Source organism: Hippocampus bargibanti, linkage group LG09 (assembly GCF_051943395.1).
Source record: "Hippocampus bargibanti isolate YZ-2025 linkage group LG09, ASM5194339v1, whole genome shotgun sequence".
NCBI lineage: Eukaryota > Metazoa > Chordata > Actinopteri > Syngnathiformes > Syngnathidae > Hippocampus > Hippocampus bargibanti.
The window spans coordinates 17,482,249-17,496,599 of record NC_142742.1 but is presented as its reverse complement, the minus strand read 5'-3'; the positions used below and the strand labels follow the sequence as shown (position 1 = coordinate 17,496,599).

General features: G+C 41.0%; 1 protein-coding gene across 3 annotated transcripts in view; it reads right to left on the bottom strand.

Moving 5' to 3' along the window:
- Positions 1–3,612: 3,612 nt before the first annotated feature.
- The window catches only part of LOC148893856 (disheveled-associated activator of morphogenesis 2-like), a 92,768-nt gene continuing 82,029 nt past the window's right edge, over positions 3,613–14,351 (bottom strand). For all 3 annotated transcript variants that reach the window (XM_089004584.1, XM_089004586.1, XM_089004585.1), the window contains 3 exons: positions 13,936–14,067; positions 9,071–9,241; positions 3,613–6,699 (listed from right to left, as the gene is read on the bottom strand). In XM_089004584.1, the coding sequence (XP_088860710.1) occupies positions 6,475–6,699; positions 9,071–9,241; positions 13,936–14,067 (528 nt within the window). In that variant the 3' untranslated portion in view covers positions 3,613–6,474. The remainder of the gene's footprint in view (positions 6,700–9,070; positions 9,242–13,935; positions 14,068–14,351) is intronic.

Genomic DNA, 14,351 nt, shown 5'->3' with positions numbered 1-14,351 from the left:
AAGTGGTGATTCAGAGTTTGGGGTTCCTCTCACTGCTGAATACATAATACACAGAGTGCTAACTTATGACTGGAGCCTTGGAAAATGCCCGCATCAGCACTTCGATGCAGGGTCACTTTATTATTTGCACTTGACACTGTCGATTCAAAGTCACAATGCAATACACTTAGTACTGTATCCATTTAGCAGCAAAAGAGCGCATCAGCAATACCTGTGATCATGTTGGTGTTCAAGGAATGCCAAATCATATTTTTGCATGGATCAGGCTAACTCAACGAACTCACAGTGAGGTACTTGCCGTGAAGTTATCACACTGGGGACTAAAAACTCACAGGAAAGATCAATTGATAATTAACATATTTTTCAGTGTAAAAGGCGCACCCAAAAGCGTTGATTTTCTTCAAAAGATGACTCTGCGCCTTGTATGTGAAGTAATATTGTGCCACAACAGGTCTCGCAACTACTGTCAGCACCCACTGACTCAATTTCCCCTCCGTGGAATAATTAGTGCGTAACACCAGCCTCTACTGTCGTGCCTTATAATGTGGTGTGCCTTATATTTGGAAAACGTTTAGATTTTTATATATTATATTTTTAAAACGTTTTTTCATTCATTGAAGGTCCGCCTTATAGTCCAGTGCGCCTTACATATGGAAAATCCGGTAATACAGTCAGCCTTGAATTTGAATTTCAACTGACTTTATTTGACCATGACTCACTTTTTCAACATTTCAGCCATGTGTGTGTTCTTTAAAAATTTTAAAACAATAATTGTAAAAGGTATGATTGGCATCAACATGACACGGCTCATCATAAATTGAACATAGTACAGACGTACAGTGACGCCTGGTGGCGGCGGCTTCTTTTCTTCAGATGGAACATGGGCCCACGTAAAGGTGGGAGGAATAAACCATTCTAAAGAATCGTACGGCTTCTGCGAGAGGGCAAAGAAAAAGCAGAGGAAAATCCTTCTCGAACATCTGAGATGTATCAGGGGCTAATCAGAGGCATTTAAAATAGTGGCAGTTGTGTTGTGACTCCCACAAGTGAATGCAATCAATTGGTTTTGATCACAGCCGGCTTTGAACTTGAAAAGGTTGAACAGCTGCATGTCCTCTTTGTCTATCATGGCTTAAAGCACAACCGACGCCTCCGGACAAGTTGTGTCCATAATTTGTAAAATCGCTTCAAATGACTTCTACTCGGCGTATTTTACAAAGATTCCACCGCATAAATTTTACGTTTTAAGACTTGCGCTGAATATTCCGGAAGTCTTGTTTTTGCGTTGCTGAAAGCGACACACAATGCATTTTGCGGCACATTGTTTGGTCTGAAAACTTCGTGTTCATCCGTGTTGATGGCGAAATTCGAAGGAAAACACATAAATAACGCAAGGGTGAATCGTTGTGTGTTGCACCAAGACAACTATTTGATATTCGCTGACACAAATTCCCAGCAGACAAATCAGCCCATTTCTAACGGAGCTTGGGCACCTTCTTCTGCATTTTCTGGGACGCTACACATACGTCCTGACCATAGAAATAGATAGGTAGTAGAAGTGGCGTAGAGACGAGGTTGATTGCAAACCCGGAAGTGACGTCACAAGTTGTAGCGTCCATAGTAACGTGGCTTGGTTTGGCATAGAAATAGGATAGTTTTGAGCGTATTTAGGTCTATTTAACGTATGGATGCTGTAAAAAGGAACAACAGTTGGGGGCCGCAATGTTTCGCTTACGGATGCTTCAACTACAAGCTGAAAAACAAAGGAATTTCGTTCTTCAAGTGAGTGAAAATGAAATTTCTGTAAAAAGAAAAAAAAATAATTCGTTTTGCGATGTTTTAGCGACTAATTTTCGTCCTGTTTTCGATCTTCGACCGTGTATAAGTACGTTCTATCTGTTCTTCATTAAAGAATTATATGTGCCATGTTCTTCAAGATTGTCACTCGTGTTGTTGCTGCAGTTGGCCATCTAGCCCTTTTCGATTTGGAACACAAGATCATAACCCGAGATGGTATTGACAACCATACCATAGACCTCATCAGAACCATCACTAATATCTTCCTATCTGTCCGTTTACACCATATCACTCGCCTACAGAATGATGACTTGATGAAGAGTTTTCTTCGATCAAAACTGAATCGCAGTGTAATTTTTGCAGGTCAATGAGGTTAGAAGTTTCAAAAAATTTCATCTCATTCAAGTCATCATATGGTTGACTAATTAATCAGCTTTCATTGTTTTACTGGCTGTGACAATTGCACACTCAATGTTGCTGTAAAAGTAGTGGAATATCTTGTTCAAATTTCTGTGGTTGTATATTAACTGAAAAATTAGTTTAACAACACCCCCAAAAAAGGAAATTTTAAATGATGAGAGTGATGAGGACAATTTAAATTTGGCATTATTATTGAAAAATAATTATTAATATAAAAGTGTTGGACTATACACAGTGTTACCTAATCCTCTACAATTTCTGATTTAGTCCAATTCCGATCACCAATTAAGTATGATCATTCTTTATGAATGTTATTTTTTTCACGTTTGAAGATTGGTTACAATCACACTCAAAAGATAATTATACTATGTATTTGAATTTTCAATCTTAAAGAGCTGTCATTTCTATTATTCATAACATTTTTAGACTCTGAATAAATATACATCAATAGTGGTGTATTTAATTGCAATTATATGTTTTGGATTATAAAAAAATTATAATCCAAAGCATATCTGATCTTGAAAGTTGAGGTTTTGGACTTTTGGACCGACTTCACATCGCGCCGAAAGACGACGTGAGAGTGAAGTAGTTGTCTTCTAAAACATATTTAGCCACAAAGTATTAGAATTTCGTCGAATACCGGAATAAAATTGACGAAAAACGACGGAACTGTGTCAGAGGCTACAACTCGTGACGTCATCAGTAACGTCACGACCTGGTGACCGCGGGCCGCAATGCTATCGGCTCCTTTGGGCACTTCTAAACCTATCTATTTCTATGGTCCTGACGCCTCAAAATGACCCGCAAGAACTTATTGCAGACATTTATGCTTTAGTCTTTAGAACTATTTTTGAATCATATTCCTAACTGGATGAGTAACAAGAAAGCATATTCGCCGAATCTGAAGCCATTGTTTTGATTTTCGAGCAAGGCAAGATGTCTTGGCGTGACGTCAAACAAACAAGGGGCGGGACCTTCTGAAAGTGGCCACTTCCGGGTTCAATTTGAAGTAGTTTTTGGACACTAAGTCATTTTTATTGGGGTTTTGCATTTGACTAAAATATCATCCTGCATGTTTTGAGTATTTTAGATGCTATAAAACGTTTTTCTGATGTCAGTTAGGAAACAAAAAAAGTGGTGTCGGTTTTCCTTTAAGGACTTTTAAAAAGTGCCACCTGCTGAATGTTTGCTCCCTCAGTGGCAATCGCCAATTTACCATGTATAAATTTTCTTGAAATGTTTACAAAGAATAAACAATAATTTCAAGGGACAAAGTGTTTATTGTAACCCTACAAAAGACACAGGTGAGGAAAAAAAACTATTATAGAAATGAAAAACCATTAAAAAAATTCTCATTCATACACAAGTCTCAAAAGTTATTCACTGTACACCGACCACAGTTTATTAATCATTTTTAATATATCTTTTTGTTTCCATAATGTTGTGTACATACAAAATATAGCAAACTAAATAAGGCAAATAAATAAAGGTACAATTTACAGGAAAATGCAACATTCCTCAACGTTTTATTGGTGTTTTAGTTTTAGCTCAAAAATCAAGAACGGTGTACAAAATATTTTTGTATTCTTTTCTTCCAACTGTACATCTTTTTGTGAAGGGTACTTTTATTTTCAACCATACAAAATACTGACTTGTCACATTTATACTGCTTCCAAAAAGTGGGTGCAACATTTCTCAGGCAGTACACAAAGTGATGTATAACTTTAATAACGTTTTTTTTTTTCCTTTTTCTCTTTGATAGCGCAAGCAACATCCTATTCAAAGGTTAAATTCGATACAGCACACTGTGTGCACACTTCTTTGGGCATGCAGCTTTTGATGCCAAGTAAATGAACACAAAATTAACCACCCACCTTTAATTTTTTTTTTTTTTTTTTTTCATTTTTTTGACATTGCGAAATCAAGGACTCAGACATGTATGGTCTGTGTGCTCCACAATCCCGTCTCTCATCCCCCATTTTTCCAGCGGCCCAGCCGGAGTACCAATCACTTGCGTCTTTCTTCTTTTAACAACACTTTTTTTGCAGCACCCTTCGCAGTTCAAAGATCTCCAAACCCTCAAAACAACATTGCAAATGAAAATGTCCCGTACAAAAGTGCATAAAAAAGCTACTCTTATCATTGAGTTCCATCTTAGACACCCAAAAATCAGCCAGTCAATGGCCTATAATAAACATCAAAACATGACAAAAAACATATCTAAGAATACTGACATGGTTGAAGTAAATAGTTTGCCCGAAAATGTGGGGATGAAGTTTCAGATTGAGTGTCAAAAAGGTTCTGCCAAAGTCGAATACACAAAGTGATTAACTGTAAAGACACATGGGGACAAGCGGGAAGGAAAAAATGGACAAACAGTGCTGGTAAAAGAGGTTCTGATTTCACGGGCGCCACCGAGTTTGTATCAAGGTGGGCCACACATTCAGTTTGAGGGCAAATACTTAAATGACAAAGGCTAAACATGAATGCTAGTAGTGGGAGACTTTATTTCCCTCATTTGATTCATTTTCGAACTAATCAATCTTGACTGTCCTGGGATCCAGCAACAGAGTTGCTAAGTATTATTTACTGCACGGCAACGCAAGCAGTCACCAATGCTCCACATGTCCTTCATCATTTGCATTTTATCTCGCTCTTTCTTTTTTTTCCAAATGAGCAAACCGGACATCGATTTGAAGCACCACACATGAAGAGAAACGGTACTTATACACAAAGAAGGGTCAGAGGCACTTCAAGGTGAGTATGTGGTCAAAGGAAGGTGACGCCATGAAGGACAAAACATCGGACAACTTCAGAAAACACGGACTTTTCTAACACTGAGTGCTTGTTGAGTCAAGTGCATGGGAAGGTTTTGGGAGCAGTATTGTGGTGCTGTCAATACATTGCTGGTCGGGCAAAAACTGCTGCTTTTAAACAATCAGATGTGCAAATCATGAGCTTCCCATAGCAGACTCAATATTTGATGCCCTGGAAAAGACCAGGGTACTGCTTTTTGAAATGTTGTGTAGTGAAAAATGTACTTTCATGTTATATTTCGGTATTAAATTCTTAACTGCCAATTGTCCCCACCAATGAGTGATGAACATGTTGCCCTCTGGTGGTGACATAACGAAGTACAGCATTCTTGCACTGAGCCCACCACCCACACTGCAGCATAGGATTGGCATTTACTAAGATTCTAAAAGGGATCCATTCAACTCCTTCTATCGCTACTTGCAAAAGTGTTTCAATCAAGCCATGTTTGCAGCTCTAGGTCGCCAATAAAATGTTTACTTGACATACAAACGAGCAGAAACATGGAAGTCAAGATTGTTTTACAACGTGTTGTGTGCACCACTTAGAGATAACAGGAATCTGTAAAGGCCAATGGCATTGCAGCAAGCGTGGATACGGAATGGCAGTCGGGCAGAATCTTGGTGTTGATAATTCGACTGGCGGCTGTGAATGAGGCAAGCTATTTGGAATGAAAAAAAAAGCATGACTTGTGTGTAGCAGGCAAGCTGGCAGCGGATCATGGAAACAAACACCTGTCTGTAAGTGTCAAAAATGTGTATACTGTATTCCCAAATAGCGTTCATTTAGTTGACCAGAGAGAGCACACACACACAAAGTGTCGGCTGGCGAGACAAGAGGAACTGCAGTGCTAACAAGATGAATGAAAAATAGAATCCAACTTAATTCCAGAGAATAAACCCCCAAAATGCTATGAACGTGTTAAAAAAAACATACATCTTCAGATGAAAATACAAATGCCTAATTGCAGTCCGTTTTCTGACATGTTTCTTGCACTTTGGCACAAGTTGCGTCCATAACAAGGTAGTGGACATTGACACATTGATGCTGCGATGAGAACAGAGGTCATGTGACCACCAGCTGCATCATTCCTGGCTGGCGCTTTTTCAACCTCTGCCATTCCCACTCGATCTTTTCCAGATGCGAACTTTGCTTGGTTCCCACTACAGTCTATTGCTTTTTGGTGTGTGGCCATGTGATCCCAGATAGGGAGGAGGGTTGGGTTGAGGCAGGCAGGGTTCTTGAGAAGAAGCGGTGAGAAAAAGGGAAATGACAGATGGCGAGGATTTGAAGCACAGTGGCCAAAGTCAGGTGAAGACGTGTCACAGTGGTCCGCACCCAGTGTGCCACCCGTCCCGCGGTCAGATCGGGATATCACAAACATCCAACGGGGGGACGGGTAACATGAGAGATCCACGCCGGGGCTGAGCTTCGGCCCACCTCCTAGTAGTGGACTTTTGTGACGGCTCGTTCTCGCCCCGCTCCGCCACCCCCGCCATCCACCAGCTGGTTGACTGAACGCTTGCGGTTGCGTTTGAATTTGTTCAGGTCTTTGTCAAAAACCTCGCCCGAACGCAGCGCCGACACCAGGTCGTCAAATTCCCCTCCGACCTCGTCCGAGGCGCCGCTCTTCTTGGACCGCCTTTCCCGCTCCCGCTGCTCCTTGAGCTGGAAAGCAAAGGAATTGTTTTGATATTGACAACCAGAGGAGGAAAAACAAAGTGGCGCGTAAACGCTGCGGACTCAAAGCGGAATTCTAACAGGGAATGAATTGAATTTAATCAATGCTGAAATGGAAGGCGAGATAAATATGTAACATCACTCTTCATTTGGTCATCCAGTGATACCTCATCTTTGAACGCTTTTGCTTACGAACGTTTCGGCGTACGAACACTAAATTCGCGAGAATATAATCTTGGCATTCAAACTAGTTTTGGGCAAACGAACCAAACCACACGCAGCGCCACGATGGCTGGCGGACTAGTTTTCATCACTCCTTTCCTTGAGTGCATACATGGTTTGTTATCAAGGATGCTTTTGCTATTATCGGACCGTAAAAGACCCCACCACAGGCTAGTGTTAAACCCGAGAGGACACAAAAGAAAATGACAGTCTAGCAGAAGAAGGAGATCATCGAAAAACACGAACGAGGTGTGCATTTGTGTGACTTAGCGTCCCACTACCAGTATGCTAAGTCGACCATTGCTACGTGTGGCTAAGGGTGTTTTTGTGTTGTGTCTAAGGCAGCGGTCCCCAACCCCCGGGCCGCGGACCGGTACCGGTCCGTGGGTCATTTGATACCGGGCCGCAAAGAAATAATAAATAATTTACATAATTTCTGTTTTATTTATTATCTGAGTCCGAACCCTGTTTTATTTTGAAAAATGAAAATTCACCTCTTGCAGCGCATTTCCGTGATGAGGAATGGGTCGCAAAGCTCGCTTACTTGTGCGACATATTCAACCTGCTCAATGAACTCAATCTGTCACTTCAGGGGTAAATGACAACTGTCTTCAAGTTGGCTGATAAAGTAGCTGCATTTAAAGCCAAACTGGATTTGTGGGGACGGCGCGTGAATAGCGGTGTATTTGACATGTTTCAAACATTGGCCGGGTTTTTGGAAGAGACTGAGCCCAAGCCTTTATTCCCCCAGTTGATGCACGAGCACCTGTCTTTGCTATTAAAAGAGTTAGAGCGCTATTTCCCAGCCACAAAAGACCCACGAACTGCCAAGGAATGGATCTGCAACCCGTCAACAAACCAGGTGAATCCAGCATGCCTGTGCAAGAGGAAGAACAACTGCTGGAGTTCGCAAATGATGGCGGACTTAAAAGTATGTTTGAGACAACAACTCTGCCGGTGTTCTAGATTAAAGTGATGGCAGAATACCCCGATATCGCCACAACAGCACTGAAAACCCTGTTGCCGTTTCCGACATCTTATTTGTGTGAAGCGGGTTTTTCTGCAGTGACAGCAACCAAAACAAAACTATGGAGTAGACTGGACATAAGCAAGACACTTCGGGTGTCATTGTCTCACATTATCCCTAGATGTGACTGTCTCGTTGCAGAGAAACAAGCTCATGGGTCCCACTCATTCAGTTGTACTGAGGTTTTTTTTCCATGTGCTTTGCACTTGTTTTTGTGGTGTATCTTATTTTGAAGGCACGTTTAAACATTACCATGGTGACCATTGAGCGTTGAGAGGCAGAGCCGATGTTACATATGTTGTTGTTGGCGCGATGTTACCAGGACTCTGCTAATAAAGTTGGATAAAAATACGCAATGGATTCACATTTATTATTATATTTAAAAGAAAGAAAAACATAGTTTCCATGCCTGTCGTATCATTTTATTTTGTTGTATTTATTCGCCGGTCCGTGAAAATATTGTCTGACATTAAACCGGTCCTTGGCGCAAAAAAGGTTGAGGACCCCTGGTCTCAGCAACGGTTTCAGGCAATAGAAGAGGTTGAAAAACTTCTGTTGACTTGGATTAACGAAAAGCAGCTAGCAGGGGACATTGTGAGTGAGGGTATTATCGCCGAGAAAGCACGGCAACTTCACTCAGATATCAAGAGGCAAGCTGGAAGTTCGTCATCCATTGACAACTACCATCACAAAGGTAAATAAAACTACTTTATTATATAGTACAGTTTATTTATTTCATTACAATACAATAGCACATTTATTATACACAAAATAAGGTAAATTTTGTGTAGTCTTAAATCTTATTTCATAGAATTTTTTTATGGGGACCTGGGAACGGATTATTCTCATTTTTTATGGTTTCTTATGGGAAATAAATATTTAGCAGACGAACTTTTCGCCTTACACACACTTTCTGGGAACCAATTAAATTCGAAAGCTGAGGTATCACTGTATTTTGTTTCAAAAGTGTCCTGAATTTGGGCACTAGTGCCCAACGTGATCAATGAAGAGAGTATTTTTGAGAGTATTGTGAGCATTCACACAACTGATATGACACAGGGGAGCTGAAATATTTTGATGTTGATGTCACAGCGGACGTGTGCCTCTCACCATGGCCTCCATGCGTGCCCGCCTCTCCTCCTCGTCTTTGCGCCTTTGCATGTTTTCCAGATCTTGGCGGGCCTCGTTGAACGACTGCAAGAAGGTGTCGAAAATCCCAAAGAACTCGTCGGGCTGCATCCTTCCTTCGTCCTCCCCGAAGTGCTTCAGAGATTTAGTGAACTGCGGATGGAGAAGCACGCTTGTAATTTCACACTGATATTTGGCAGATTGGAATCTGCACGGATAACACTTCTGACAGACTTCGATGACCTCTCTTGACCCCGAATATTTAGGACGCAGAACGTCCACCGTGTGCAAGTGTCTCTGTGCATAATGTTTGGAAGTCTGAATGCCAGACATCTCCAGTAGGTAACAAAACAAATTAGACATATCAGAATCATCCCAACATCCTTGTCATTTCATGTACAGGTCCACTCAGGGCATGCCAAATTTATATTCAAAGGGCTCAAGGAAAGATTAAACATCTAAGAATTCACAGACAGAGTCGTCAAAAGTCATGAACTTCATGTACCAGTAATATGGGGTGTGGTGGTCGGGCTATTTTTCCCCAGTGCGGTGTTGCATAACTATCCTGTCATCATGCGCTGGCCGTCATAGCAACCAAAACCTCAATTTCTCTCCTCTAATTAAGTTTCTGGTCAAATCTGTTTCCCCGGGCTACACATGGGTGTGCCGGTAATCCGGAGATGCGTACGCACAAAGATAAAATGGAGCTAATTATACAATGGACGTGCAGGCATTGAGATTGGAAATAATTTCTCCTCCATCCAAACGCCGGACCAGATCTCCATCAGTGTTCTAAGTTTGCACCCTGATGGCGCCATGAACATGGATGACAGTGAAGAGGTTGTGAACTCATCTCTGTTTGTTCAAGGAGCAACCAGCAACAATTGAAGTCTAGGGAGGGCTCCTGGGACATTGGTACATCCTAATCAAATTGGGTAGACAATTTAGTAAGTCTTCCCAACCACCAATCAGAAGCCACCTTGTGGTTTGCGGAAAAAAAAGACAACACAATCAATTTACAAAATTGCTTACAAAAGCATCGGAACAGAATGTGTGTGTTTTAGCCATCTCAAAACGCAAATGATGCATATCATGCTTGAACAGGCCCAGAAAGCTGCTTTAAAAGTGATTGGTTCGAAATATGAAACACTTTTATTAGTTTATTTTTAGGGGCTAAAACACTGTGCAGAAAAAAACAAACCTGTCAAGATTTGCGTAAATCACAACAAACACAAGGAAGCTTCTCTTTGATTCCTCATGTAAGGAAGCCAAGAGGAGACAAGTAGGGTTTCGGATTTGCTTTAGTTAAAGGACAACCGACACCTCCGAAACAAGTTGTGTGCATAATTTGTAAAGTCACTTCTAATGACTTCTACTGAGCGCATTTTACAAAGATTCCACCGCATATACAGTAAAGTCTCGTTATATCGATAGTACTGCTTATTACGATACTATTTCTATGAACGCAAGGAGAAAATTTACATGCCGCAGGATCGGATATTTCGATAGTCCGGTTATATCGATATTTTTTCGGACTCCCGAGAATATCGATATAACGAGACTTTACTGTAGCTATATTTTACATTTTAAGACTTGTGCTGAATATTTAGGAAGTCTCGTTTTCGATTTGATGACCATCCCCTAAGTGACATCATGGAGGGAACGCCCGAGACCGAGAAAGCGACACACAATGCATTTTGGGTACTTTGTCTGGTCTGAAAACATCGTGTTGATGGCGAAATTAGAAGGAAAACTACATAAATAACGTGATGGTGATGGTTGTTGTGTCGCAGCCAATTGCGTTAACACGCATAAAGAATGTGTAAGTTTGCACAAATTTCCAGCGGTGGAATCAGCCATTTCCTACGGAGCTTGTGCGCCATCTGGTGCATTTTCTGTGCGCTACATTGGACTCCAGACAGCTCGAATTGATAAGGACGGACTTCTTTAATCGATTGCAAACATTTATGCTGAACTCTCTGAAGCCTCTGTTTTGATTCTGGAGCAAGACAGTGAGTGACCAATAGTGACCTCATGAACAAGGGGGCGGTACTTTCTGAATCTGCCCAGATCCTAGCTCATTTTGTGGCAGTTTTGGGACACTTTAAGTCATTTTTATTGGTGTTTTGCACTTGACTAAAAATATCAGCCTGCGAGTTTTGGGTATTTTAGATGCTATAAAACGTTTTTCTAATGTCAGGAAACAAAAATGGTGTCGGTTGTCCCTTAATTGAAAACTGATTTTCGGTCATAATTCGAGGCATAGAAATCACGTATTTTTCGGTCGAAAAACCAATTTGGTCGAGAATAAAGTCATTCGGAAACCGAGGTATGACTGTACTACAAAATCCATCCATATTCTAGAGTGCTCGTCTTGCCTGGCTTTGGGTGAGGGGCACCAGTCAATCACAGGGCTCATCCAGGCAAACAAACACACCAATGGGCAATTTTGAGCCTCCAATGAGCTTCAATGTGGACACATACTGGAGTCCCCCAAATTCCCAAAAGCTCCATCAATATGTGCCGTTTAATTTTTATGACTGTATGCAGCTCCAATTTGTGTCTAATCGACTGAAACAATAATCTTTAATGTAAGCATGCACAATGATGACTTAACATGACCACACACCCATACCATGTTGATTTGCAAACATAAGCAAAAGCCTCAACAACATTCCAGTGCTTCAACTCATGGCTGATGTGAATAACGCAGAGCGTCGTTTCAAGTACGTACGTACATAACATATATGCGTAAGTGAAGTGCTCAAAGGCTAAAAGCCTGTTAGCACTTTAACAATGAATGGACAATGCTTTTAGTTTTACAAGTCAGACGAACAACCTGAGCCTGCCATTTGTATCGAACACTCAGAATTTACACTGTTTTCGTACGTCATCTACACATACAAGTATGGAAGAGGATGGGGTCCACTGAAGAAAAAAACAAGGTTGGCAAGATTGTGACTTTATTCTCAGAATTCAGACTTTAAAGTGAGAATTCTGACTTTAAAGTGAGAATTCTGACTTTATTCTCAGAACTCTGACTTTAAAGTGAGAATGTTGAATTGAAAGTGAAAATTCGGACTTTAAAGTGACTTTAAAGTGAGTATTCTGACTTTGTGACGTTCGTGGAGCTATAGTTATAACTATACAAAGTCAGAATTCTGACTTTAACCTCAAAGTTCTCACTTTAAAGTCATTCTGAGAATAAAGTCAGAATTCTGACTTTAAAATCAGAATTCTCACTTTAAAGTCAGAATTCTGAGAAAAAAAGTGAGAATCTTGCCAACCTCATTTTCGTCTTCTTCAGTGGCCCTAATCCTCTTCCGTATACAATGCAGTACTTATTTTAAAAGGGAAAAATTAGTCATGTGTGTGTTGGGTCGTGTGCACATGTTATGAAGGATAAAACTCTTGATGAAAGGGCAAATCCCTCCTGTCCTCAGGAAACCTGTGGCCCAATAACCCGAATGACCTTGGACAAATGTAATCCTTTGAAATGTATGGCGTAATTTCAGTTTGCGGTTCTGTGTGGATCTCTGCCACGCGCACGCACACACACGCGCACACACGCGCACCAGCACGTGATGCAAACAGCCTGGTGGTGTTCATGTGTATGGCCACGGTTACTCTTTTTTATGCATTTCCCTTATTGTGAGTGCATAGCATGCGACTAATGTAGTGAGACCACGTTGAGTATGGTGACCATTTTCTTCAACTAAATACATTTGAAAGTTTTTATCCGGGTACATGAATATACCTCATACTCTGACCGATTCTTCTTCACTCACAACAAAATAACGCAAATGCCATTTTTTCATCTGAGTAACAACTTCAAAACTTTTCAGTCATTGTTCAGAAAACTGCTGATGTCATGAACAAGGTGTCCAAATATTCTAGGAAGTCCTTTCCGCATTCTCCAAAATTCGGATTTTTCAAGGGCCAGCTCTGGCACTCGGTGAAAGACGATGTGAGCAGCACGCCTCCTTTCAGATAGCCGTTCACATCATTTTTGCTTTTGTTGTTTTGGAATATAGACCTGCATATTTTGTACATTACCATCTTTTCAGCCTTAGTATCAGCAAAAAGTATCATATATACACACTTGAGGCTTTAAGTGCCACTTTTGTTGCATAGTTTGACTGCAAGTTGATTTCAGCGAGGCGTTGTCTGTGTTGTTCATAGCAAAATACGTATCTGGCAAATTATATACTTTGAGTAATGAAGTACTATTGACATGTTGACTAGTTGATTCAGTAGAGTAAAGCAATGCTGACAATTTTCAGTCAGACATGCATAATGGAGGTTTTCTTCCGCTGTTTCTTTACTAGTGACATCCCAATAGGCTCGTTTTCCCTCTGATTCCCCCATTGACAAATGATGAAGTGTAAAGGAAGCTTTTACTTGGATCACACACCAGTCAGGGGCACATTGGAAAATGAAAAGGCGGATAACAATAATCAATTGTGAATATGTCAGCAAAGAGGGCAAATCTTTTTGGAGGGGATCTTCACATTTCAATTTATCACAAAGAGAGTCCGGGAACTTGAAACACATCTGTGTCAGCTGAGAAAAGTTGGAAGGGGGAAATGTGAAAACGGCAACTGAAATGAGAAGCGGAGCAATCCAAGCTAATAGTTCAAGTTTAGGTTTCCCCGTCATTGTAGAAGTGATCAAGTCAGACAAAGAAGTATTATAGTGTTTCTCTAGAGTGGAGTCTTTCATCACCCCCCCCCCATCTAACGTGAAGGGATGGTCAATAACACAGCTGGTTAGATTCCCTCTGATTCCCTCCACCCACATGGAATCTCAAATACGTTCACTGCATGGCTAGCTTGGTTAGCAGTTACCTTGTCCTTGGCCTCGCTCAACTGATCCTCCAATTCAGAGAAGCTGAAACCAGCCACGGTGATGAAGTCACCAATCACAGCCACAAACTTGTCTCCGCGTTCCCTTGTCCTGCTCTGCTGGTAGTGCAGCTCCTGGTGCAAAAACGGAAAGGCAACAAAACACTCCTTAAACACGGGGATGCCATATTTTCTAGACTTTGAGCCTCTACGTCTTTCTCCATTCTATGAGTCGTGCAGCTTTTAATGTGTTGTGGTTTATTTATGCTTTTTTTAATGACGAGTTTATGACTGCCAACAGTCTCAATAACCAATGAAGTTACCGAACACAGTGCACCAATGAAAGTGGCTAGGTCCACCATCATACTATATATTCATCAGACATTTGTGGTTGGAATGTGCACTTTTGTGAGGGTCAG